At 44.4% G+C, this 27,964-nt stretch overlaps 1 protein-coding gene across 1 annotated transcript in view; it reads right to left on the reverse strand.

Annotated features, from left to right (window-relative positions):
• Positions 1 to 7,265: 7,265 nt before the first annotated feature.
• The window catches only part of ST6GALNAC5 (ST6 N-acetylgalactosaminide alpha-2,6-sialyltransferase 5), a 72,702-nt gene continuing 52,003 nt past the window's right edge, over positions 7,266 to 27,964 (reverse strand). Inside the window, exons 3-5 of the mRNA XM_086462900.1 lie at positions 19,921 to 20,330; positions 14,681 to 14,788; positions 7,266 to 7,497 (exon numbers count right to left, since the gene is read on the reverse strand). Coding sequence (XP_086319026.1) covers positions 7,266 to 7,497; positions 14,681 to 14,788; positions 19,921 to 20,330 — 750 coding nt within the window. The remainder of the gene's footprint in view (positions 7,498 to 14,680; positions 14,789 to 19,920; positions 20,331 to 27,964) is intronic.

Consider the following 27,964-nt stretch of genomic DNA (forward strand, 5'->3'; position numbering starts at 1 on the left):
GATGAAAAATGTTATAAATTGTACTATTGCATTCCGTAGTTTCTGGGCGTTGGAAGGTGAGCTTTATCACCCGGGTTTTGTAAAATGGCGTATTGATGTGTTGTTCTTGGACATTTGCTGATGAGCGCATGCTAAAAGGGTTTGCCTGTACAGATACTGATACTAGTGAAGAAAAGAGCAGGTTTGTGCGTGTATAGAGACAAGCCTGTGGGCAAGGAGAAGCTTTTGCAGTGTGCGTTTGGAACCTGTTCTCTAGCTTAATCATAATAAAGCTTACACGGGGCATACGTGGTGTCAATGCTAGGTGTATATCTCTCAAAGTTATTAGGAATTGTTTGCAATCACATGTCATGTCAGAGCAAATATGTTTTCCTTAGAATAAGCACCAGGAATAGGAATTAATCTGTATTTAAAACAAAAAAGTATTCCTACACCACTGTTTTTACAGCTCTGTAAACTGATATTCTGTGATAAATAATACTAGATTTCTTCCCAGTTTGCTGATGAGAAATTTCTGTGTAACTGATGCACAGGTATCTCCTGCCAGCACCTTCATGTGAAAGACAAAAGCTCTGTCTGCTGCAAGTGCCTCCCTCAGAGAGAGGAGCTGAACAGGTCTGAGCGGCGTTCACAGTGCTGCATCTTTGGATCTCTTCACAGAGTACTGGGTTTGGGGGTTGTTTTTTCAATAGCACCTTCATAAGCAATGACTTCGTATCCAAAATCTGATACAGTGGTGACTTTTCTTAAAATGAGACACTCCGCCTCCACCCCCCCAGCTATTTCTAATGCAACGGTCAACTGGGATCTGTTCTAGACAGATGTATAGAAATGCAGAGACAGGACAGAAACATGCAGACACACTATAGAAATGAATCCTACAGAATTCCTTAGAGGATATGCTTAGGTTTCATTTTTTAATCCAGCCTTTGATACTCTTTTTCAATTGTAACAAATGTTTTTAATCAAATATTTATTTTATAGGCATGTTTTGTCAGCCTTTAAGAAGTGGCTGAAGTGAAGCTGACAGAGCTTTGTGCCTCGCTTCAGCTGCGGTTACACTTATGCAGACTCCTCAGGCGTTACTCAGTTTTTCTCCTTCCCTCTTTCAGCCACCTTTTGCAGGAAGTGAAAGACAGAAATGTGTAGAGAACTCAACTGAATTTTGCAGGCAGCGGAAGATCCCAAAGATGCTGTCTTTTAAAAAGTTTATCTGCTTGGGGAAATGGAGGCAATTAGGTGGGTTACTAAAACACGGTTGATGAACAGAAGCGCTCGGTAAGTGTGCCTGTGAAGGTGATTAAATTGAAGTGAGGACAACAGTTTGTCTGGAGTGCAGCAAATCATGCTTTGGGCATTTCTAACGTTTTTATATGCACAAAGTGAGGAGTTGAAATGGATCGTTCTCAGAGTCACCACAGTTGCCTGTGCTACGCTTACAAGGCAGCGTTCTCTATACTGGGGTAATTTTATTCCTTGAATAGTCTGAAAGCAAGTACAGAAATTTCATAGAGTTGTCTGTAAGCGTGTTTTGTGTATTTATGTCTGTAATGTTAGTAATCTTTTCATTTTCCCTGCGAGCCCTTCAATCCCGGTTTGGGGTCTGGGCTCTGGGAACCAGCCAGGTCCTTCTCACTCACCCACCATTTGGGTTTTGCAGGCCAGACAGTCTGCCTGTGCAGTACAGATGCTTCCTCCCTTGTGCACAGATGATGGTTTTAATGGAATCCAGAAAAGAAGCCAGATGGCAGTTTCTTGATGTTTCTTTGCATAGACACTCGTAGAGCAGAATTAAATTTCAGCATTTTGCGAGTCTACACAGCTAGGTCTGTGACCAAGCGTGCCCATGCCTGCAGGATTTGGTACGTTTGTGTCTGCACCCCATAGTGTATCACTGCACTGACAGGTCTGGCAGTGGGTTTCTAGTACCATGGCTGATAAATATCTAAGTTGTTGCGGTTCAGTTCTTCAGCTCTCTCAGGATCGCCTGTTGGAGTGCAGTGCTGTTGCTGACCTGAAGTGTAAGTCAGCAGCAGGTTTCTGCTCACATACACGTCCTCTTGTGCCTCTGCACTTTCGTGCATTTCTGAACTGTCTGTGAAATGCTGTACACGTTTGTAGGACCATGCCCAGATGTTAACACAAATGTGTGACTCCAGACTACGCTTCCGTAACGGACTGAAAAGGGAGGTTTCCACAAAAATCAGTGGAGAAAGAAGCCTGAGCAGTGATGAAGCAATCAGTGTTTCATTGGCCTCTGCCAGCCAAATCATATTATATTTACATTTATATATGTTGCCAAGAAATGCCATCGTCTTGGCCTAAGCAAAGCTCATAGACCCTTCAGAAGTACCGTTACAAATACTGTTAGTGACAGTGTGTCTCTTCTACAGTGTAGGCTTTTTTTTTTTTTGAAGCTCACCCCTAGAAGCTCCCTCCATGATCCTTACAGGAAAGCAAATGTAATCTGGTTCCAATTCTGTTGCTGCCTGTCTGCAAACGGAGCCCATTTCCATCTCCTGTTTCAACAGTCGGGGATGTCCGTGCTCTGGTACAACATCCACGAAATGTACTGCAAGCGAATGGACCTCTGGAAGGGCCTTCAGATGGGCATCGCTGTGGCTAAAGCAGGGCTGAGTTGCAGGCAGTGCTGAATCAGTGATTTATGAGGAGCGGAGACCAGATTCAGCTGTGAATTTATCAGCAGTGGAGAGGATTTTCAGGGTGATGAGGTCAGGGAGGGGGTGTACTGGATTCCTCTCAGATTGGAAGGACTGTCCCACTGAGGCAGACAAGCAAAGCGGGGGGCCCTGGCAGTCCTGGTACCAGCATGTTATTCATGGGTTTTTTGAAGCTCAAGAGCTTCTTTCTCTTCTCTGATGGGTGCTTAGAGGGAAGGAATAAAACTAAGTTTCTGGTCTGCGCATATACGTGAAAAAAAAAAAAGGTTAAAGCTAAAATTTGCATGGGGAAGAAGAGGTGGCACAATCAAACGTCAGTAGATGTACATCTTCATAAACTTTGAACTGAAACCTTAAACGCTACCAATTTAATCACTAATTCAGGCATAAATCCTCATTAAGGGAGGAAAAGGTAGCTAATTTTAAAGATTTTGCAAGTGAAATTAGCACTGACATGTTGATTTCAGAGTATGTTATGCAGCCTATACAAGGTTTCATCATAAACCACCAGTGCTTTCAAGATGCATTCCCCTACAGCATATTATTTTTAAAAATTCAGGGGAAGAGGGAAAGCAGAAATAATAGCAGAGTGTGCACAGCAGAGGATAGTATCTTCTGTGGGAAACATGTTTCTCTACTGTTTTGTTTTTTTTTAAATTTGCCTTTCACCACTTAAAAACGTGTTATGGTCATTACTGTATAGAAGTATTGAAGTGGTGGTTGAGAAGAGATTTTGTGGCACATGTGAGCAATTTGTAGAATACTGAAAAGAGCTTCTGTGGGACAGCCATTGCTGCTGAGCCACAGCTCTGCAGTCAGCTCCAGCCTGACTTCCATCTCCGTGTGCCGGGGGACTGCAGCTAGGCACCACAGACCGTGTTTCATTCCTTGCTCTTTAGATTCCACTCACCCCATCCCCCAGGGTTTTTCCAGCTATTTTAGATTATCGTGCCCTTGCCTCCTTAGAGTTAGTTATTTTAGGTAAAAATCACTCTGTTTCCTGTGAAGTTTGCCTGAGAGACGCCGCGGGACAAGACCCAGGTAAGCACCTCCTGCAGTGTTACCTGTTCACACGTCCGTTCCTGTGTGTGTATTTATAACCCATGAAGCTGCTGTTGGGCGTTCTGCTGGATAGGGCAGGGCAGTTGTCAGCAGACCTGAATCTCCTTTCAGTTGAGTTCTAAGGCTGCAGCTTGGTCTCAGTAAGGTTCTTAACCTCCCTTTCCTCAGCTTCCTCACCCGGGAACTAACAGCAGTAACTTGTCGTTCTGAGGTGCTTTAACAACACGTTGGCTGGAAACCTTTCTCGGAGCGCACCACGTTCGCGCTGTCTGTTGTGACGCTGTTGGCTGGGCGTCCTGCAGCCGCCGTGCCAAAGTTACAGGAAAAGAACGGTGGCATTTTCCCGTTCTGAGTTGCAGAGGGATTACTCTGTTGTTCTCGGTGCCACTTGCGTGTATCGCAGCGTGAGAGCTATGGTTCTTCGAGATGAAAAACAGCTACTCTGGTGAAGCCAAGCATAGAGGTGTAAGGTATGCAGGGAGTTCAGAACTAAAGTAATGTTTTGTAGTGAATTGCTGATGTCTGTAAACACGGTTTTGCAACAGTTTTTAGTATGTGTGATGGCCTGCGCTGAAGATCGTGAATCGATCCAGTTACAGGGAAGAGCATAAGGTGACAGACAGCATAAACCAGAGAATGGCAGCAGCGCTCGGTCTGTACAACTTATCTCTGGCCTGACAGCGTTTTCTGTCATCAATCTGTTTGGTTTGTAACTAAAACCTTACTTCAGGCTGAAATGTAGCAGGATACGCAGTAGTTCAAAAATTGTGCTTTTACAGAAAAATACGTCGGTAATTTGTAAATTAAAATTGCAGCACTTTAAAAATAATTCACATTTCTTTTGCACTCTTGTAACTTGTGCTTTTTGGACTGGATTTATATTCCATGTAAGTCTGGGTGATCAATTCTATTTAAAACTCACTGTCTCTGTGGCTTCATCGGATTCCTTTTGCAGTGAGCTTTGTGTATGTATATACAGGTGTGACTTGCTCTTCGAAAATACTCCTTCGTGCTTTTTGTAGTTAGATGGGGGAACTTGCTCCTTCACGGGAGGCTGAGGAGACTGAAGTGAGCTTTGGTTTATTTTCTTTAAAAGGCTGGATGTGTGTAAGGGCAACAAGAACACACAGTTGTTGTCAACAGAAACTGAGGCAGCAATGTTTACAATCCGTAGCTTCACTCTGTGAGGAGGTAGGAGATTCAGTGTCCGTTTATCACATCTTTCCTCTTCCCGTTCTTAATGCTTCATCTGGGTATTGACCAGCCTTGCAGACAGGAAACAAGCCTGTGGAGCACAACGCAGTCTGGCAAGCCTCCACGTTTCTGCTGAACGCTGAAAGTAGATCAGTGTAATCTATTGTAAATGATCTGGTTTTAACAATAACATAAACACTTCGCATGCACATCCTGCATCCCCCGATTAATGGAACAACTAAGAACTCTATTTCAGAATGACAAGATCGTTTTATTATTGTATCACTAATAAGGTAACAAAAGGATGGTGGCATCAGAGGACCTACTGCGATCCGTACCATCTCTTGCAGTCACATTAGAAATTATCTGTAAATCAGTTTGACGGAGTTCGTCACTGTGAGCAGTACGTGCTGCATACACACCCCGTACACATGCTGAAAGGGACGTTCAAACTGCCGTTAGTTCAAAATCCATTCGGTTTTTGTAGAGAGCTGTGAAATCAAGTGGAAGGAGTAAAACACCTTTGGTGAGAGAGGGAGAGTTAAACACCAGCTGACAAGGGACAGGTTACAAGCCACTGGCAATGGCAGAACTTTGCATTCGGTTTGTAAGCGAACGGCGCGTACCAGGAAGAACACCAAAGAGAGCTTGTAAGGCAGAACGTGTTGTACTTCTTGCGCTCTGGTAGCAGGGAGGGCTGCGGCACGGAGCGGCTCTTCAGCCCGGGCAGTGCTACAGGGGCAGCTCACGGGGCAGTGTGCTTCGTCCCCAGAGAATCGGGGATCTGTGAGGCAGCCACAGCTACTGCTATCCAGTTCTGGAAAGAGGAAGACTGTGGGTTGTACGTGGGTTTAAATGACAGTGGGTTTGGTCCCGGCTCCACGTATCGCCTCCGTATTACCTTCATTCTAGCGTTCGTGTTTGTCTAACAAGAGACACTGGTCATCTCCTGAGGTAAAACGCTTCATGCAATAGTTACTCCTACTGATTACCTCGAAGAAATTAGAGATTCGGTATTTGTGAGGCAAAAGGAAAAATAATACTGCAACTGAAATCTTCTCTATTCACAAGCCAAACATAACGCAGCAGTTCAGGCTGTGAGGTTCCACGTCCAGCACGAGCATCGTCCGTCCCCTTGGTTCACAGGGACTTGCCACGTGCGTGTGCTCCACAGAAGAATTGCCAGGTCTAACTGCTCTTTTCAAGGGGACACTTCTGTACGCGTGGAACGCTGTTCAGATCCCGACTTCAGCGCGATCCAGGACCTCTGAGATCGGTGATGACCTCAGAACAGCGGAAAGCAGAGATCTTTGCAGGTGCAGTGCTGCACTCTTTTTGGCTAGTGTTGTAGTACCTTCTAGTACGGCTGGGATTGTAGTACCTGGTAGGTAGTTCAGTCTCTGGGTTTCAGGAATCCGGTCGTGTTGTTTCGAGCAGCCATTGCCTGGTTTGCAGCCTGGTGCCTCGGAAGGGTTGCTCCTCCAGCCCCTCGCAGGACAAGAGGCAAAACGGAACCCAACCCCTCCAGCCTTAGCCTGGGCTCTTCACTGAGAAGCATGCTGCTATAGCCAGTCATTTTTTTGGATAAACTTTGCCCTCCTTCCCCCCACCCCTAATTAAAAAACAGCAGCTTGATAGCACAGCAGCAAACACACGGTAATATCAAACAGAATTTTCACGACTGTTTTCGTATTAACATGAGATATCGGAACGTGAAGTTAGCTAGATCTGCACATGGGACCACTCTTGCTGTGAAAGGCTTTAGGCTGGATCGGAGCCCAACATTTTTAAAAGAAATGCAACATTTCCAGATCAAATATTAATTACATGCTATGTAGAATCGTATTTTCCAAAGAAATTTTATAAATGAAAAGCTAGGCCTTTCAAACCATCAGCAGTATTCATTTTGGATTTGGAAGATTATGAAAGATAAACAAGCACGTAACTGTGAGTTAGAAAAATACTGGCCTAGGTTGCATAAAAACCTCCATTAAATAAATACTGTAAGTTTTCACTATGAAAATTTAGTGGCGTTGTACTTTAAAAAATTAACCATCCGTTAATGATAGTGAAGCTGTTTTTCACAAGTCACACACATACAGAAGTCAGATGGCCAAAACAGGCTGTACACGGGATGAACGCACAGTTTGACAGAAGTACTCTGGATATGCCCTGCTCCTTCCTCGTCACCTTCTGGCTGCTGGTGCAGTTCCCAGCTGCACATCCCGTGTCCCTTCTCCTCTAGCTTGCCGTGCGCTCCCAGAAGGTCCAGCACCCCAAAGGCTGACAGAGCAGGTGATTGTGGCTGTGGTCTCGTGCATTCATCCCTCAGACCAGCGGTTTACTCTCTGCGTGATTTACAGCAAGTGGTTCTGGTTTCCAGTCTGGCTGGAAAAAGTGAATATTGAATGTCCGTGCCCAGTTCTCAAAGACTCGTTTCTCTGTGATGAAGCGGTGGTGACTGCCCTTTCGTCCCCGCTCGTGTGAAATGTACATTGTGCATTCATCAGGTCCCAGAGGTTCGTAATAATGATAAGGTACTGAGAGATGATTAGGATCCCTGTGGAAGAAAGAAAATAGATGGAAGCCCGAGATGTTCTTTTTTACTGATTGAAAAGATGCTATCTTTAATAAGCTGGTGGGTTCAAATCCACTTTTTCTCCCAGTTAAACCAAATTGCTAGGCAGCTGTATTTTTCTTGCATATGTAACACATCGCAATGGGGCAAAGGTGTTTGCTTTGCTTTTGCTTTTGCTCTCCTTTAATCCCCTGCTCCCAGTTCAATAAAGGACAGCAGTAGCTCCACAACAAGGGAGGGTGCTGAAGGGCTGTGTTGCTGCTCTGAAGTTTGAGGCGAGCTGCTTAGGAGAGATTTATATCTAGATTGTGACTTGTGAAAAGCCTTGCAGAGGTATTTACTGAACTGGGGGAAGAAAGGGAAGGGGAAGGCAGAGGGGAAGTGGTTATCGGTGTCACACCAGCTCCGATGAACGCTCCTGGCATGCTCTGAGTGCACACCTTCAGTGAGCCCCTGCATGTCAGGTCAGCGTTTCAGTCTGCTGTTGCTGGGTTTATAATCAAACGTCTGATGCACAAATTTCTTTTTTGATGTTACAGTGGCAACTTTCACGTATCTAAGCAAAAAATTAAAACTATTTGCCTACTGTATCCCTCTGACCTTGTGAGCCCATCAGCATTAAGCAGCAGGAGACGAGTCCCCGTGTGGTGACACGCAGGATGTGCCATAGACCAACTGGATATTTAGGATAAAGTTCATTTTAGCAGTTCTAAACCCAATGTTTTGACGTTACATTCTGTAAAAGCCACATTTCTGTTATGCTAACAGTAAGCCAGAGTGATTAATTCCCCTTTGGTTTTATGCTCTACCTTAAACTGTACCCATTACGTTTTTACTTTGGGCACAGGCATTTGGGGCGGGCAAGACCTCGCGCAACCATCTCTGTCATAAATGCAGTGTCCCAGAAAGAATAACCCAATTGTACTGATCTCCGTGTTTTCCACCAACAAACTGTTTTGTAGTGGCAGAAAAGTGAATCCAAATATTGCTGTTCATTGAAGCCCTGGCACTGCTCTCTATTAAAGCCTGAGCCGAACAGGGCTCTAGTACGGAGGAAGGAATCTCACGCAGATTCAGGGCCGTCAGCTCCAATACAGAGTTGATTATTTTCATTTTGAAGAGCTAGTATTTAAGCTCACTTTCAATTGAATGCATCCACAATCTGTCAGTACCCTGTCTTGGTCATTATTTTTACTGTGTAATTCTGTCACCTACGCAATTCTCTAATTTTTCTTATTTTATCATTATCCATATTGTATATGCAGTGGTAATGTATGATATTGCTGCTGCTTTCCATTTGTACCTTAGATTAACGTTTTAATTCAATCAATCTAGCTTCTTGGTAACGCAACATGGTGATCAATCTTACAAGACCAGAATAGCAATAAAATTACATTTCTAGAATAAGATGGATTCGGAATTTACTGTATATGTTCTCACCGGAATACATAAGAGTGAAAAGAAAGCCTCACCTACAGAAAGTATATTTGTAATGTAATGTAAAAAATACCGTTCACATAGAAATTGAATACTTTATTTTTTAGTGACAAGTATTAGATCTCAATCTTCAATTAATTTTTCATATACTTTTTTTCTACATTGGCCCTCTTATTACAATCTCTCAAGTGAATCATTTGTGGTTACTCTTAAGTCTAGCAGGATACGTTTTAATGTGATTTATTTTTTTCTTATGAACTACTCAACAAATAGCCTCTGCTGCTCATTTAGACTGCTGTCCCCTGGTTCCGGAGGGTGAACCTGTATTGCTCAGTATAGTTACTGCTTTGAAGCTGGATCAGTGGGGCTGAAATCCTGCATCCGATGGACTCGGAACAAAGGCTGTCCGCTGGCCATCAGTTGACAGCTGGGGGCGTGGGACTGCCCGGTGAGTGGGCAAGGCTGCTGGCCCTGATGCCTCCAGGCAGGCTTGGCTGGGCCCTCGCTCCGCTGGCCCACCCCAGGGCCTGCACTGGGTTTGCAGAAGGTGCGCTGGGAGGGCAAAAGGCAGGAAAAGAGCTGCCGTGTGGCTCTTCCCTGTCCCTTTGCTGCATGCTGAAGTTAGCAACGGATGATGTGGAAACTGACAGGAGATTCCTTGCAGAGGATCCATAGGAATGCTGGTCAGCTTTGTCTCCACACAGAACCCAAGGCATACAGGTCCAGGGGACGTGTGTATCAGACAGAGAGAGGAAGGAGGCTTGCCAGTGATCCTCTGTCTTCTCCCTCAGTTGGTAACTCGGTATTTACCCGAGGTAACCATCTTCTGTTGCCTCTCTGAAGCCTCCCAGCGAGTGCTGAACCGCTTACGTTACTGGTATTCTACCAGTGTGTGTTTCAGCAATGGATTTCCCTGTTGATGACGGGGATTCCACATGACCTCAAAGGCTCTGCCGCTAACACCAGAGTTAAGTGGTGTCTGAAGCTAACACCATCCTAAGTGGATGCCCTTAGCTCGGGGCTGTAACAGGTCATTACAGTCCAGAAACAGTTCCTGCCCTGGGCCTGGCAGGCGAGAGAAGCAGAGGAGTGCGGTCCGGGCACCCTTTGGGGTTCAGGCGTCCCTGATGGGTGCTGTCAAGGCTTGTATGCGAGTCTACTGGCTGAAATGGAGGTGAATTCAATGCAAAAATGAAAATGCTGGTGGCTTCAGACCTCTCCAAGTCTACTCTGCCACTGACTGAGGCAAAATCCCCAATGTTGTATTTTGGATTTAGGACCTCTGAAAGGCAGACAGATACCTAGGACATCTCTCTGAAGTCTTCCTCCTTTGCGGGAGCTCTGCGTTCCCCTAGATTGCATGCCAGCAAGGTTTGGGTTTGAACTCCAGCTTGCGTAACTACCCCATAACCCAAATTAACTGTACTGTGTTATCTTCTAACTCCGCAATTAGCTCATGTCACCAGCAGATGAAATGCATGAGTAATTTCCATGCGGAAATTGCTTGCCACCTCATTTATTAATGTTAAAACAGATGCTGTTTTATCACTGACTGATACTGGACATTAATCAGTATTTTGTCAGACTTTGCATGCATATTAATACCACAGTGGGGAGGAATCTCGGAAAGCTCCTCTGTAAAACACACTGTGCTTCCTGCCGAATAGCCTGCCAGCATGGCGACCGTGCAACTGCCTGTACCCGGTGTCAGTTATCGACTGTTTGCCACTTCAGTGCACATTTTCCCACAGATGGTGGCCACCCACAGCGAAAACTGAAAATACGGCAAACCGCGTTTGCCTCAAACGCAACAAGGCAGAAAAACAAGGCCATCCCCTATCACAGTCTGGTCAACCTCTTCCTTTATAAATGAAGAGCCATTATAAATCAACCCACTAAAATGATGGGTACTCGCACGCTTTGTCAAATAATTCATGTTTTGAAGGGTGAATAAAGTGTCATTAATATGTTGAGTGATGGGCAACGTGCTGTGCCAGGACCATCAAGGTTTCTGGATAATTTTTTTGTCTTCTATTCCCAGGATCCCATTTCCTTGACTTCCATACTAGCCCCGTTTTCTGAACTATTTAAGCATTTTGTTATTAAATTATTAAGGTAATGAGGTGAGATTCAGGCATACGGACCAAAGGACGTGACTGTCTCCCATACAGCTTACAGCCCTGTGAGCACCCCTTCTTCCGTCAAGCCCCTCAAAACGTTAACCAGCCCCAAGTGCTTTTTGCACATCATTGGAAGTGGCTGAAAGTGGAGAGGGAGGCATGAAAACACTGGATTTAAAAGCTGTACCCACAGGAATAAATTAAAGGATTTCAAATGCCAGTTTTCAGGCGAATTATCACAGATGGGAAATGGCCTGGCAGTAAAATGAGGATTCTTACAGGAAAATGATCCAGCTCCATAACTGGAGTGAAAATTACTCATATTAGTTAAAATAAGGCTCTGAATTAAGCTTGAAGTTTCTGTGACTTCCAGAAGGCCCACGAAGAGGAGGGGGGTGAAAGAGGCCTGGAGCTGTCCTTGCCCACAGGAGCACCCAGAGGCACCTGCGAGGCACCACCTCCCCCTGCGGCGATGCCCCGCTGGCGCTGCCACCAGCCGCCCGAGGCCTGTCTGCGCCCTCCCAGCGGCGCTGCTGCGCGGCACCACGGCGGGCCGAGCGCGCCGACGGAGGGAGGCACGAGGAAAGCCCTCCTGCCCCAGTGCAGGGTGGGTCCTGTGCGCGCCGCGGGCTGCTCAAGGAGCGCGGAGACGGAGCTGCGCCCCCGCTGGCTCGCTCCAGCGAAGGCTAGGGCTGGATCCCCGGGCCTTGGGAAAGCCCCAGCAGGATGATGGCTTATCGGTCTTGCCAGAGAGGAGAGAGAGGCGCCCGCACTCTCCCAAATCCTTGCCATGTGCATGGAAGCACAAGCCTTCGCCTTGCTCTAGAATGTGCACGGCGGATGTACTGAACAGCCTGAGAGAGCGTCAAAGCCGTGAACCCTGAGCACGAAGTGAAGGGACTGGATGTTACTCACAGCTGCTGTAGAGCACTAGAAATTATCAGGTAATCATCCAGTCACCAACTCCAGTTCAGCTGTAAAAACCAATGTCCACTGAAAGTAAACAGAAATGAACCCAAACCACGTTGCTGCAGTTAATAGTGACAGATCTTTTAGTCTGTATGCAGATGCCTTCACTAGACTGTTTTCCCTGCACGGGTGGGAAGCAATTTGGTTAATGATCTTAAGCTAATAATTTGTAGCAGAATCAACAGTGTGATCTTCACGATACCTTTGAGATGTCCTTCACGTTACAGATGTGATGCTAATTTAGTTCCACGACAGTGATCACCCACACTCATTACTTACTCCAGAAATTAATACTGAAAAAATAATGGGTATCTGCTGAAGTTGTAGATTTGGTGACATTAACTCTGAGCAGAAGTAAGAGTATTAATTGTTTTTTTTTAATCTTAACCGTTAAAAGTACTTACACCATCCTGCATGCACATGTTTTGTTTTTTTATTTTAGATGGTAGATTTGTATTTTCTCTGACTGAAAACTAGGAAATACAGCTTAAAATTACAGAGTATTTATTTCTTCCGCTCTGCTATTCTATTTTATGCCTTATTTCTTTGAAAGGAAGCACTGTTCAACTTCTTAATGAGCGGCTGAAGAACACCCTAAGAAGGTTAAATGTGTTATGGCAAGCAGTTCCTTTCATAGATCTTCACAGACAGCTTCTTCAAGGCCTGGCAACTACAGTTTTCCCCTGTCTCATCTGCAGAATAAGCCTGAAGTAAAGACACTTTATAGTCTTTTGGTTAAGAAATTACCTTTTCCCTTCTTATGACCAGGTGAGTGCACCTTTATGTTAAGGGTTTTTTTTTATGCAGGCTGTAAGCATTATTGCATCTATTGATGGCAAGATTGAGTACAGCCTTTCTTGTGTTATAATTTAGTATTACATCCGTTTGATTTCAGTGTATCAATTCTACGAAAGCCTTTCATATGGCCTTGGTGACAATTTTAGCCTCTCTAAAAACAGCTGTGGGTTTTTTTTAGATTAAGTATACGTATCTAAACTAATCTGACTTTGCCTGAAAAGTTAGGATTGCACATTGCTTTGCAGTGAATTGCTGTCTTCTGCATTTTCAGATCATCAGTTTATTTAAGAATTACTTCCATGTGCCACTGGAACACAGTCACTTCTGGTGTGTCTAAGAGAGACCAGCCAGTTACAAAAGTGGAGAAGTGTGTCTTGGCCAACTGAAACGACAGGGGAACCGAAATACTCTGCTGGGGAAGGTATTTATGTTGTCTGGAATATCTGATCTAGTTTGCTGTTTTCCTTGGAGAGCTCACGATGAAGTCTGGCAGTACACCACAACATCTATCATCAGTGTTTTGTTATAATTTGCAGAAATTCTCACAAAGTAGAATTTAGTATTGACGGTTTATACTTTAATTTCTTCAGGGATTTCTACTGCATTGCCCAGGGCAAATGTAGATTCCTGAATGATCCTTTCCAGTGCTCAGAAGAAAGTCAAAGCAGTCCTGTTCTGGTAGCTGAGCTCATGCCTGCCTGCAGCCCTGCTCCCCTTGCCCTGACCGGCACCTTGAACTAGTCAGAGAACCAGACTTCAGTAGATCACTCAGTTTGCCACTGAAGATTCATGCACCTATTTCTTACTGAGAGGGATTCGTGAGCAGGTGGTGAAACATCGCACTGGTGCCCTCGTTCGAGACCGCCAACACCAGCTCTGTGCGTTGCTGGTCCCCAGCAGTGCAAACGAGCTCAGGACTAGGGCCGCCACACAGCCACGTCCTTCTGAGAGGGCAGAGCGCGAGGCCCAGTCACGGGTGGACCGGTGATACTTCAGCCAGCATAAAGACTGTGGTGTAAAATTAATTTATATGAATTTATGCTGGATCGGTACCTTGCATCACGTGGCTAATGTGATTTGGTCCAGTACCAGAAGTGCTGAAGACTCTTTCCCTGTATCACAGATCCGTAGTGGGAAACCTCAGCCACCACCTCGGTCCTGAGCGCAGCTGGAGGCCCAAGCGGCTGTAAAACGTGCCCCAGCGGTTACTTCGTCGACAGCATGGGTGCAGCTTCCGCTGCCAGAACTTCTGCGCTGCTGCTGCCACTAGCGGCGCACAGCCTGCATCCCCAAATGGGTGGTCACAGCACCGACCATTGTTCTGTGGGTCCAGATTCGGGGGGTGGGGTTGGGTGGGCATTATTTAGGAGGCCAGTTTACTGGAAGACTGGGATTCATGTGACAGAGGTACAACAATCCTAATTTGGGTTCCATAGAAGATTCAGTTTAGAAACTAGTTACTGTGAGAACTCCATTCCACTGTTAACTGGGGGGGGCTGGAACTTTAGAAACAAATTCAAAGCAATGTTTTCCAGTACTCCTTTTTTCAGATTAATTCCATGCCAATTACTGCATTACTTTTAGCTGCTAAATATTCAGAGACTAAAAGAAACCAACAAGATGGATTAATTCTCCCCCACTACAAACACAAATTTTAAATATTTTATGTAACATAATTAGATGCTGTTTGTTGTTTTCAGAATCAGATCTTGGGACATGTTAATTAATTGCTTTAAGAGAACTGAAGACATGTTGCAGAGAAAAAAAAATTAAAAAGATTCAGATACTTATCTGAAATGTTCAACCTTGTTGGCTAATAACGGTTCCAAAATAAAGCCTACCTGCAGAAATCCGGTGGCACCATGCCATAAACATTTATCCTGTCACAGAGCTCTAATGCGATAGTCATTGTGAACCAGCCCGTGCTCAGCCAAGTGTTGGATATCTTCCTGAAAGCAAAAACATAATTAAGTTTCTAGGCTGACAAATAATTCTTGAGATACCTGAAGCCATTTCTGGGCATTTTTTTCGTTCTCATGAAAGGTTATGAAAATTGGGCAACCAAGACTACTTTGCTCGTTCATCTTTTAATGATTTTGCTAGTGTCTTCTGTCAGTGGACTTCTCTATGCAGAAACTGCCCTTGCTGTACTTGATTTTGGGCACAACAATGTTAATATTTAGCTGACCTTTTGGCAAGTTTACTTCAAGTGACTGAAACTTCAAGTTCTCTATTTATATTCTTCTGCTAGTAAGCTGTAAACATCTCAAATCACTTAATGGAGCTTACACACTGAGCGCTCGGGAATACACATCACGGGGGATGAAGAGGGCTGCTTGAAGTGCTGCCTCCCACAGCACAGCGCGGAGCCTGTCTGCTGGAGCCAGGTCTGGCCTCAAGGGCTTGGTCCAACCATCTTTCCTTGCACCCCACCCATGAAGTGGTTTCCAGAAGCTCCCGGCCGCTCCCTGTGACTTGGCTGCTGCAGGAAACTCTTAGAGGCAGCTGTGCCTGTCCCCAAGCCAGCCCAGGAAACCTTCAGCCTAGGAGCTACCCCTCTGCCTGCCCCAAGTCCCCTCCCTGCCTGGTGGGACCTCCAGATACGACTGGAGTGCAGCAAGGGAGCCCTCTAAGGCAGCTCCTTCCCCGGCCTTCTCTGCAGGCTGGGAGAAATCTTTAAAAGAAGCGCGCCTGACCCCAGCATGATTTATGCAAAATAGGCCGTATCCCCATGTCGCTGCTCACAGATGTGAGATATTTACGAGCCATGCTTATATTTTGCTGTATCACAGTTTCTTATCTGCAAAATGGCAGCAGTAATGTTCCCTCTTCCTCGTACTTGCTTGTCATTGCTGATAAGTGTGCGAGAGCTGGGTACCACAATGGTTACTGGCACATGCGCTGATGTCCCAGTCCGGTGTTAAGTCCCTGTACTGGGGAGAGCTGGCAGTCTTGGAACAGGAGGGCCAGGGAAGTGCCGGTGAGGAGCACATCCTACAGGTGTCGTAAGGACAGATTTAGGGGCAGCCCTACAGGACCCAGTCAGGCACCTCTCTTAGAAACGGAGGCACATGAAGTCGCGTATTTGCTCCAAGTTCACCAAAAGGTCTCCTTTCAAATATGGTTAGAGGAGTGTCCTAGGTTACAGTGTAAAACGTGCCAAAAGAAAAAAAGTATTCTATGACCATCTTCAGGAGCTGTTGAGACCAGGTGGGGCGGTGCTCCCTGCCTCCCCCCTCTGGACTATCTCCTGTCAATGGGCACAACAATGCCTTATCGCCTGACCCATCGATAACTCCCTCCTGGACTATCTCCTGTTCATGGCCCATCAAGGAACTGCCTCACAACTCCCCATCCCATGGTGAGATGCTCCGCCCGGGGGGAAGGAGCCAAGCAGTCCATGCCAAATAAAAACTGAGATCTCGAATACCCAAGCAGCCTTCTTCCACTGGATTCCCGGAGGAGTTTTTCCACCCACTGGAGTTTCAGAGGACAAGAGCTACCTCCTACCACTGGACCTTCGGAGGAAGACCAGACTCTTTTACCTGATTGCTGCTTCCACAGAACTACACCCATCGCTTCAGGAGGGCTGCAGCCAGCATCTTATCGGACTGCTACTGCCACCCTAACAGGGTGTCAGGTTGTATTTCTGACTCTGTCAGTGTAAACCAGTGGGTTGTTTTTTTTTTCCCTGCCTTGTGTTATATATTAGTAAAGAACTGTTACTCCTATTCCCCATATCTTTGCCTGAAGGCCCGTTAATTTCAAAATTATAATAATTTGGAGGGAAGGGGGTTGCATTTTCCATTTCAAGGGAGGATCCTGCCTTCCTCCGCAGACACCTGTCTTTCAAACCAAGACAAGGAGACTGCAGGTCGCCCGAACAGGTCATAAGCTTGGCAGAGGCAGAAGCCTTCAGGCACTGCAACAATACAAAACAAATAATAATTTGTGGCTCGAAATTCTTACGAAAGGGGAAGGTAGGGAAAAGCCTAAAAAATTTGCTTTCCTGCCACTTGAGAGTTCCTGAGCCTATGAATCGCTAGGTAATTCAGGAACACATTCAGGCAAGGAGTACGCTGGAGCCTGCACAAGGCCACCGTTCAAGGTGCCCAAGACCTTACATTCCAAAACTGAGGCAGCACGACCGAAGTGGCTGGGCTGTGCACAGGCCAGGCAACCAGCCAGGCTCTGTGGCTGGGCTGGGTTTGTTTTTGCTTACATACACTTATGCTGTAATTTAGTGTTTTCAATAAACAGGAGCATAACTAAATTTAAATAAACAAGCTTAAAAGCTAAACAGTGAAATAAAGATTTAAAAACTTACTCAAGTACCATTTTGGCCTGTGTAAATACCATGTCTGTAGGACAGCAATATAGAAATATGGTTACAGTGTCTTGCCTTTTCATAAAAGATCTGAACAAGAGTCCAGAAAAGAATACTGGTTTTATACCTAATCAGCTGTAATGAAAGAATATGAAGAACTGTCATGTGCCTATTAGGGGAAGTGATCAGATATTCTTTTATACTATCAACTAACACACTGTGCCGATACGTTTGTAGTGCACACAAAATTAGAATTGAAGGCCCTTCTGCTCCACCAAAATCTCATTTATAATCTCTGTGGAAATACTCTTCCTGCAGTTATTTCATTTATGCTTCCTTTATCTAATTACTGCAATATTGGGTCTGAATCATATTTTCTTAATGTACCCTTATTCAATTATAAAGTTATTTTCAAGTATAGTTACTTTATAATACCAAGTATATTGTTCTGCAGCCTTTGTCATTCACCTAACTATTTAACTGACAATGTTTTCTGAAGGTTTCGCTTCATTTCAAAATCTGGTTTTTCTCCACAAACACAATATATCAAATTACCTTTTTTCTCATCATTTTCAAGACAGAAATGAACAGTTTGATTATTGCAACCTTGCAATCAGGCCTCTCTCTCTCTCTCTCTCTCTCTCCCTCCTTTGTTTTTTGCAGGCACTAACGTCAAGAGCTCAGCAGAAACCTCCCAGGAAACAGCAACACTCTGGGCTGTACAATGTTCTGCTCCTGCCCCCCACAGATACATACATTTTCTTGCCTTACAAATCCCTTCCTACCCGTTGTTTCTTTTCATCTTCCCTCTCTTTTTCTGTGCTGCCTATTCATTTATTTTCATCTTCCATGTTAATCTTCATAGTCCTTCACGTATGCTGTATCTGCCCTCTGAAGGAGTGGTTCACACACAGCAGAGCCTGCACTTTCTTAAAAGCAACAGGACCTGCTCGTGAGGCTTAATTTTGCTGGCCTCCACGCGCCCTTGAGTCACACAGGGAACTCAGGGTGCCCATGGCTGCGTCCACTGCAACTTGTTATAATGTCATTAATGTCTCAGGTACCTTCAGTGTATTTCAGGGGCCAAGACGCTCTGTCTTTGTGTGCAGGAAAAGAAACTTTCATCACACGCACAGCCCTGGGCCTCTTGCTCTGGATGGGCGGTGCAGAGCCAGCAAGAGCCGCTCACCTGCAACTGCACAGCAGGTATCGGGGAAGGAGCGGGACCCTGGCTCCCATGGCAGACTTGGCCAGGCTGAAGCAGGAGGTGAACTGTCCCTCAGGACTGCTGGCAGTGTGTGATCCTACACTGAAAGAGCAATCCAGGAAAGGAGGTGGCAGCATGCAGTCCCTGTGTACAGGCTCTGACCCGTGGGGCTGAAGGTGGCCCACGCTACAGGGCAAACGCAGCTTTGTTAACTTTCACGCCTACGTGAACACTAGGCATACACCATCCTTTGTGCTTTTCTTGAAGGGTTCAAATGCTTAATTCACGTTCTCACTTTGCTCTACTCTGGGTGAACAACCCTGGAAAAGACCGTAACACGTCAGAACTGGCAGGGTATCTCCCCTTGTTAACTGCCCCTTCTCATTCTGGCAGAGACTCACAAACATGGATTTGAGGATGAAAAGACACAGACCTTTAATGGCGAGGAGCTGACTTAAGTTACTGTGGCCTCTGGTGTCAGCGGGAGTCAGTGAAGAACTCAGGCACATAGTTTGATCCCTGTAACTGAGCAGAGGTCTGCAAGCAAACCATGTGGGGTGTGACCAGGCGGCAAATGCCAAGGAAAGACACAGTCACCGTCAGCTAAGAGGAGACACGTTTCCTCTTAACACCAATTCTGCCTTTGTGATACAGCCCAGAAAACAAAGTCTGTGCTCGAGTCCTGCCTGTCCACAAGCAGATCGAGCCCAGCTCCAGGCGTTGGTGTGTACATACAGTATTTGCGAAGCTGGAAAATCTCACTAGGAGTTACTGCACCATAAACCTACCTCTTCATTTGTACCTAAGTGGGGGCCCTCTTCCATTTTACAGTAGCATATTTAATAAGTAAAAAACAGGCATTCATTAAAAATAAACGTATTTCTTGCTAGAATTTGAGCATTTTCACATACAGTGTTTGAAAACAGGCATTTAAACCAAATCCTGCAGTGGGTCACTCACTAAAGATTTGATTTGAAGATCAGCGTACAAGTCATAAACAGTCTCATAAAGATGTAACTATCATAATAACTTTCCTTTTCCCAGTTGGAAATATAAGATGAACTGTTCTGAAGCACCTAAAGTATGACTAATGTTTATTTGTTTTACAAGAAGCTTTACAGCTGCAATGTTCCAAGAATGCCTAAATTCAATAAACAGCTATTATAATTCACTGAATGGTGGCATTTCCTCTATAAGAAAACATAACCTATCCAGTCTGATTTTTCAGAATCGGTAAAAAAACTTTCAGGTAGATTACCCCAACGTGAGATTTAAACGCTCCTGTCTCCTTGGCTGTATAAACAGTACAGCCAGATTCTGCTGCTCGAAGTTGATGAGGCAATACTCCATACAAATTATTTTGATGCATATTTTTTTCTTATGTTACAAGTGATGTTATTTGGCATGTCACACCATATTACAGCTCATGAAGCAGACGATTTAATGGGTGTGATGGTCCCTCTGAGCAGATCCGAAATCGGGATTTATCAACTACGTTATTTCACTACTGTATGACATCCCCCAAATGTATCCCCTTAAGTTCTCACCTGTCCTTCCCAGTTTCCCGTTTAAAAAGGTCATCAAACTGAAGCATCTTGTGGCGAGAAATCATATATGCTTTTAACTGAGGCAGTATCTGATTCATCAGCTGCAGGTTATTGTACACCAGGCCTTTACCATCTCTCCTCATGTAGCTGCTCGGACCCCAGAAGATAAACACGGCACCGTGGCTCATATTTAAGAGTTCGTTGCGATTTCGCAAAATCCTCTGAATGCTGGAGTGTGCAATGACTCGGAGGCTCGTTTTGTTTCCAACATCTTTTCCGTAACCTCGGGTAGGTGCGTCATTCATTCGTATTACACACTCCGTCTCATCGATTCTGTCGCCTTGTTTGCTTCCCAGAAGGTGTCCAGAGCTGGTTACCAACGCACAACTCTTGCAGTGCATTTTTAAAGGCTGCAAAGACATACACACTTCAAAATTAGCTGCAGACATCTTCCCATGCGCTACATGATAACTATATTTTACCTGCACATGGCATATTTGACAAATCTCAGAAGACTTTACATAAATCTCTCCCAAAAAACTGGGGGGACATTACCTGTATATTTTGTAGATGGGGAAAATGTGGTATAGGTGTACAGCCCTTAAAGTTCCTCTGTGGAGTTAAGTCCACTGTTTAAACCTTCCTTTCTACTGCTGCTTCACATACAGTAATCACAACAGCTTCTACACTGTACCCAGCCGCTCAGGATTGTACTTCTTCCACTTGCCATAAATGAGCTATAATTGGAGTACTTTTTTTTTTATTCTCCCAATTTTTTTTCAGGAAATAATCAATCCTAAGTCCTCATAAGCACAGCTTATCTGAATCATCTTTCAACCTTGGGGTCAGGACATTTTGCAAAGGAAAGAGTTATACCTCGGTCTAGTCCTTCCACGCTATTTCCACATTGGTGCTGTAACCACCGCAGCACCCTTGTACCTCCACTGTGGTTCAGCAGCCAGAGCTGGTCATGAACGCCTGTGTTTACTTTACACGACAGTGAGTGAGCACATTGAACTTTTTCTGGCTTGTCAGGTCATGTTTAGAAGTTACACAGTAAAATGGAGCAGGAGGCGCCTGTTCAGCGAGTGGCCAACCGAATGGAACCAGGAGAGTAAAACAAGCTTTCATGAAAATGAAAATGCATGATAGATGGTATTACAGAAGTATGACACCAATGTAGATACTGGTAATGGGGGTGTGTATCTGCTGCTCAGCATGAGAACTAAAGGGGGGGTAAAGGGTTAACAGCATCCCCAAAGTGCACCTTTCTAACAGGAATACCATAAACCGGCAGGTGAGGACGCTTCAAAGGTGTATCTCGGTGGCCCTCCATGAACTGGTATCTTGTAGCATTTACCACCAGTAACATAGAGTTACAGAACATACACAGCGTGTATCTTACTGTTTCTTGGCAAAAAAAAAAAAAAAAAGGCAGACTGAACTGTGCTGGCTCACTGGTCTGAGGGTCCTTGGAAGGCCATTTTGGTTCATGCTCATTTTGATCTACTGATCTGCTTCCCTAAGGGTGTCCCTCTTAGCATGTTGTTTTCATGGGAACCACAGAGAACGGCATTCCAGTACCTCCTGGTGAGTCACAGGCCTGCTGAATTCCAGAGGCTCCGGATCGGGCACACAAGATGCTGAGAGCAGGCGTCTCCTGCACTGTGGCACTGGCCCGATCCTGTAGCACACCGAGGAGGTGACAGTGCTCTGAAGAGCACTAGCACCCTACGCCCAGCTCTACGAGGGCGTCAGCACCCTGAGATGAAACGCTGTGGCTCTCCATGGCAGCTCCTTGTTCATGCCATTACAAACACAGCGAGTGTGTCTCCAGGTGTAAACCTGGTGGGCTTACTAGCAACGAGGAGAAGTTACGGTGACATGTAATTACACTTCGTCTCAACCATGTGTCTACAGGAATCAAATGGTGCATCAGTGTGCAGTGAGGCACAGCTGAAAACACTGAAGCTGAGAAGAAGACATCACCAATGTTTGTGATAATCTCAGGCCCCTGTTTGAAAATGCTTTGGCCCCTGGTATTTGAAGGGGGTATTTTACTTAATATCTTGGTTTTCATTTTGAAGGTAGTAAGCCGTTGCAGTCTGAGCTTTTTTCTATGAGAATAGCTAATGAACGACTAAGTGCTTTTTAATTAAAGGCAAAATAACTAAACTATACAGGTTACATAATGATACAACCAGTAAACTTTGTATGTCCATCCTCCCCAAACAACAAAGTCCCTTTTCTTTCTCATACACGGACTGTAATCCAGAGCTAATGATATGAGTAGAAATGTTCATGCCTTTGTGAGCCAAGGTTCCTAGTGCAGTATTTACATGCATTTTCCTTTCAGCTTTCATCTGCTGCTTTGATGAATCGCCTAGCAAAAGGCTCTAAGGTGAACTAGCTGCTCCACCATCATGCTTGGGAAAGCAAGATGAAGTGCTAATGAGGCTAAAGGAAATGTAGTCAGCACCAATGTTAACTCACATGGGTTTGAATACCCACATAGCCAGACATTTTCACCGAAATGATCTCTGCTAGTTTCTGGCCTACTGAGCTACAACTTGCTTGTTTCTTTTAAAAGTCTGCCAGAGAATCCATCAGTTGTTAGGAAACACGACCATCAGTGGAGCTGTGGGAACTTGGGGAGGGAGGTGAGGGAGGGGATGTCAGCATTTGCTAGATGATAAACATTAACGCCCGGCAAAACATCTGTCCCAGACCTTGTTTGAAAACTCTTCCTTCTGGGAAAAAGTCTCTACGGTGAAACATCCAGGTATTGCCTGGCTGCTTGAATGATGCATGGGGGCTGAGCCCGTGTAGCTGCTCCAGGCAAGTCATCTGCACTCCCCTCGCTCAGGTTCTTTCAGCTGAAGCCTACAGAACTCGCACCTAGAGAGTGTCAGAGGAATTCACAGCCAACAGCCACAACATTGGTGTTACAGCTGTTTACAATGCCTTGACAACACTGAAAGCAAGGGGGGGAAAGCTATTGGCTGTAGTATCATCTCATCGGGAGGCAGCGGTTACACCAGAAATGTCATCCACTTAAGCAATAATAATGGAGGCACACGGCAGTTCTTTGGGATTGATGACCAGCTGGGAAAAGTTGATGGCCTGAGAATAACCAGGGGCCATTAAGCCAGGAGAACATTAACTGCACAGAAAGCTCTCTGTTACAGTAATTATTACAGTGATATTCGGGGAAAAAAGCAAACGAAAAAAAGCAAACCCATGACATATGGGTTGTATTTTAGGTAGGCGATTCAACCCTTACTTCATGAGCCTTGCTTCAAAATGCCCAGAAAAGGGACAGGGCGAGAGGTAGGTGAGTTTTACAGCATCTCTATTAATTACCTTGAAACGGATCACACATGTAAAAGCTGCTGACGTTTAATCATACTCATCGTCAATACGCAGCCACGGATTCACGTGTACCTGAACTACGTGTACAGCACCTCGCACGACACAGCAGAGCGTGTGGCCACATCTACAACACCCACCAGTTGTATCAATACTCGGGGCACTCAGACAGTGAACGAGCCAAGCATCAGCCAAATGAGCCGCCCAAACTACCTCTTAGTTCCAGTCCCCTGAACATACACACGGTGAGAGGGAGAACAGAAGTTACAGGACAGCGAGCTCACCGGGCTAGAACAGTGCCAGAAGACGGCAAAATTGGCTGGTGCTTTTCCAGGATAGATGGGTTACCCCAAGGGAATGAAGGGAGCAGGTGAACCTTGGCAGCTTCTCGTAAACCCCATGACAGCACTTTGGTGGCCACAGCAAATGACTGCAACCTTGCCCTGCTGCAAGTGCCATTGGCCAAACTGATTGCTGGCAACTTTCACTGGCAGAGGCTATAGCCCAGAACTACTGTGGCTGTATCACATACCTCTGATTTGTCTAGCACCCACCGACAGACAAACGGTAACAAAAAACAACGCCACAGTTGTTTCTGTATTTTCCAATTTGAGGCAAATCTGCTCTGTTATTGACTTTAAAATCTATGTTGTCCAACGATAGAAAAATGTTATTTTCTGACACTTTGTTGCTTGGAAAAAAAATCAATGGAAAAATGTTATTCCTGATTCAAAAGACGCTACTCTTAGATATAATTATTTTCTTTGTGATTAATTTTTTTTTTTTTTTTTTTTTGGCTTGTAGAAGTCTTTTGATTTAAAGAGCAGAGATTTAGAAAACAAGACAGTTTCCCCCAGTAAATTCAGGAACACTGGAAAACACACTTTTTTCTGTACTGAGTACTTAATGACCTACTTTCAAGACCCCTGGGTTCAGATCACTTCATTATCAGTAGTTTCCGTTACATAAAATAAAAGATAGAGTATTTTTATCTTGGCAATGATGACCTGGCCAACAAACAAACGAATGAAGAAGAACCTTCTGGAGTGAAGAACAGCTCATTACTGAGTTCAGCAGAAAATCACTTAATGAACGCCAGCATTCCTCATAGCTACATCTGGAAATACTACAGACGACTTCAAAGAATATTGAGAGAGAGCAAGAGAGACCAAGAAAGGTTAAAGAATATCTGAATTCCTTTTGGATGAATGACCTTTAACTAAGCATTTGAGACTAAAAGGGCAAAATATCAGCAAGGTACTTGACAGCTATGTTTTTCTCTTGCACTGCAACATCTATACAGCATTTTATTAGCCAGCGCCAGCATGCTTGTCTTCTGTCTGATCTGGAATGAAAAGCTGCGAGGCTTCTTCACTCTGTATTAACTACCTGAACCATATTACTGAACCAACCACCTCCTCTGCAAGAGCCCGCAGAGTGCCTGATAAAGTAAAAAGCAGCGGTAGAAATAAGAAGACTGATGTACAGGGAAGCAAACCTATTTCCATTTTCAGTTCAATTTATTCAGTACAGAGCTATACTAATAGTTGAAAAAGCATACATAAACACAAGACACAGTTTTACTGGTTCAGGAGAAAATGAACTTATTCCAGAGCAGCCTAGCTTTTTCTTTTTGTTATAAAGCAGATAATGTTGTTGGTAGGCGTTTCATGTCTCCCCCACCCAGTGCCCATTGTGCCTGGGCTAAGCACAACAGCAAACCCTCACTGTACGTTACCTCAGTATTTGCTTTGTACGTTCCTTGCCTTGTGCACAGAACTTAATCAGCATTTCACACGTGATGTTAATGAACCTTGTGTTCACCCCATGTTCAACGTAATTTATTACTTACGGCTTGCTCTTGATTGCTGGGTCATCAGCCACCAGCAACAACACTGATCAATTAATGCATTGCCAGTAACACAGTAGTTTGTTCCGGCAGCTTCACTTCTAGCTTTTTACTGTCCTGTAGCTTTGAGCAGCTTTGAGGTTTCTCACAAGCTGCTGCCTCAGGACCCCTGCTCCACTGGGCGGGCTGCTCCTTAAATTTCATCTGGCTGTCCTCCTCTCCCAGAGGCCTTGAGGACAATCCCTCCATCACAACGGGCACCCCAGCCTCTGCAGGAGCTCCACGCATCCTCAGCCCATGGCTGGCACATCACAAACAGCTGCTCCAGCTCTTGTGAGCCCCTGTCATCCAGCACTGCTCCAGGTATAAAGCCTCCCTTGCCATTCCATGCACCCCTCACCAGCAAGCTATACATACAGTTTCTGCCAGTGTGCCTCCTTCCTTAGTATCTTACCTAGAAGACTGACGATTGTAAGGCCAAATCTGCTTTTTTTTGAGAAATTCCCAACAATCACCTTAAAGTAGAATAGAAACCCTGAAGCTTTACATTTGCAAAGCACCTTCTGTCTGTAAGCCTACGCAGCAAGCTGTGGGGCTCAAGCTGTCTCATTAGTGAAGTACAGCTGTGCCCGTTAGAAGTGCTTTCCACAACGCAAGTACTCTGGGAGACATGATCCTGTGCAAATAATGCAAGGTCCCTGATAATTTTCGCTTTGCGATATATTGATGTTGGAACAGTGCTTTCATAATAACATGAAAAGAAGCAAAAATGAAAAAACATACAAGCACAAAGGGTTTGCTTTGGTATTTCTTAAGTCCTATCTACCTGACACACTATGAAATGATGCTTTCAAACCAGTCTTCTCTGAACAGTAAAAATCATTCAGACGCCCATTGCGATATTTTAGGTAACACTTCTGTGTATGAAAAGCTGGAACAAAAACCCAGACTAAAACACTTAAAGCATGATGAGAGTTTTGAACTTCAACAAACTTCAGCTTGCTGTGGTACACGCCCTTTTCAAGTCTCTGGGAGTTTTGATTTTGTGGTGCCAAGTTCTGATCTAAGAGACGATTTTGCTTTGACCATGACATTTTCACACAGATGTTAAGCTAAGCAGAGCAGCTTAATTTCTACACTCTGCATGACAGCTCAGACTTTCCCCTCAAGTTGCATAAATTTTCATTCTTTAACTAACTTATGCTAGCAGGTACAGAGAGCTTTTTAAAGAGGGGAAATAAAATCCTCTGAGCAAATACATTTATAATTTTTGTTGAACTAGACTTTTGGAACATTAGAGAATCTGCCATGAAAACAAACCGCATTATTCACTGAACTAAAAGCACCAATTGCCTTCAAAACTGTATCCCAGTGACTGATACCACACAAGTAAACAGAAAGGGTTAGGAGATACCACTTGGCCAACACTGTTAATCCTTATGCAAATCCAAATAACAAGTATTTGCAGCAAAACTTTGCAATTCAAAAAAGGTCAGGCAAGTCTGTTCATAAAGATAAATGCGTGTCTGTTTAAAAAGATAAAACAAATGAATTTCTTATTACTTCTCTTTGTTTCTTGGGCTGTGGAGCTTCAATATGCAAATATTGTGGTCACATTAGCATCTTCATTTCCCACTGATTCTTTGGAGTTAATTATATAACTGGACTCTGCCTTCAGACACTTGATAAGCAGAAACAGTGAAATAGCCAAACTTCAGCAAATGCATTCATCACACTAGTGATTACAGTGCCCCAGGTTTTATTCCTCCAAGGAGCAGAGTATTTCTGTTTTCCACGATACCATACTGATGGGCATCTGCAAAACCTGTAGTAAAAACATAGTCATTCTATTTTCAAAAGGTCCTTAGACGTATCTAATTCAATTTCAAAACATGAGGCTGTATTATGAAAAGAAAAACAGAAAAACAAATGCACTCCATAAAGCTTCTGCTGGGATAATTTCCTTAGAAAAAGTACTGTTAAGCACGTTAGTCAATGAAGAGTCTTCTGCTTGTGTGAAGTGTTTTCCAGCACATTAACTCTTCGGCAGAGGACTGCCTGCTAGTCAAAGCTTCCATTAGATTAATTAAAATATGGCTCCTCTCACTGGAAAGAAAAGGCATGAGTTTGGTTACAGGACATTGACCACTCATAGAAACCAAGCCTTTCTGCTTACATGAAATAGAAGCAGCAGCAGCACAGGAGACTGAACAGCAGGGTAACTTTTAGTATATGAAGCGCATTTCTCTTCTTATTTGGGAGCATGATTACCAGGTGCTGATGTTTTCCCCTAAGCCACCTGAAGTGAATATAAGGTGCAACCCTGCAAATTGTCAGCGCATATAAAGCTAAGATTTAGAGAGTAGTTTCCATCCTGCATCCTATAAACGTGCCCCATGAGGAAGATTAGTATCAATCATAGGCTTATTGGAGAGGGAGATGGGATACAATGATAACCTGAAGCTATCAACTAGAGTAATGGTCTAAGAAGAAAAAGCAATCACAGAATGAAAAGAATATCCTCAATGAAAGACAGAACTGGAAAATCGGGCAGGAATGTATCATGTTGATGAACATGAGCTGTTATACAAGAGAGAGAATCATATGAACAATATACAGGCTCTAAAGAAATGGTTATTGCCTAATGTTTATCTTAAAAGGACTGCAAATAGACATCCATATTACATCAAACTGTTTTACTTTTGTTCTGCAGCTGAAGTACTTGAACTAAAATGCAATAAAGCCACAAGCATGGTGTCTTAACTATGCAAATTGTTACCACTGAAGTGTCAGAGAGACAGGAATTATTTCAATGGCCTACAGACA

This window comes from Leptosomus discolor, chromosome 3 (assembly GCF_034619465.1).
Source record: "Leptosomus discolor isolate bLepDis1 chromosome 3, bLepDis1.hap2, whole genome shotgun sequence".
Taxonomy (NCBI): domain Eukaryota; kingdom Metazoa; phylum Chordata; class Aves; order Leptosomiformes; family Leptosomidae; genus Leptosomus; species Leptosomus discolor.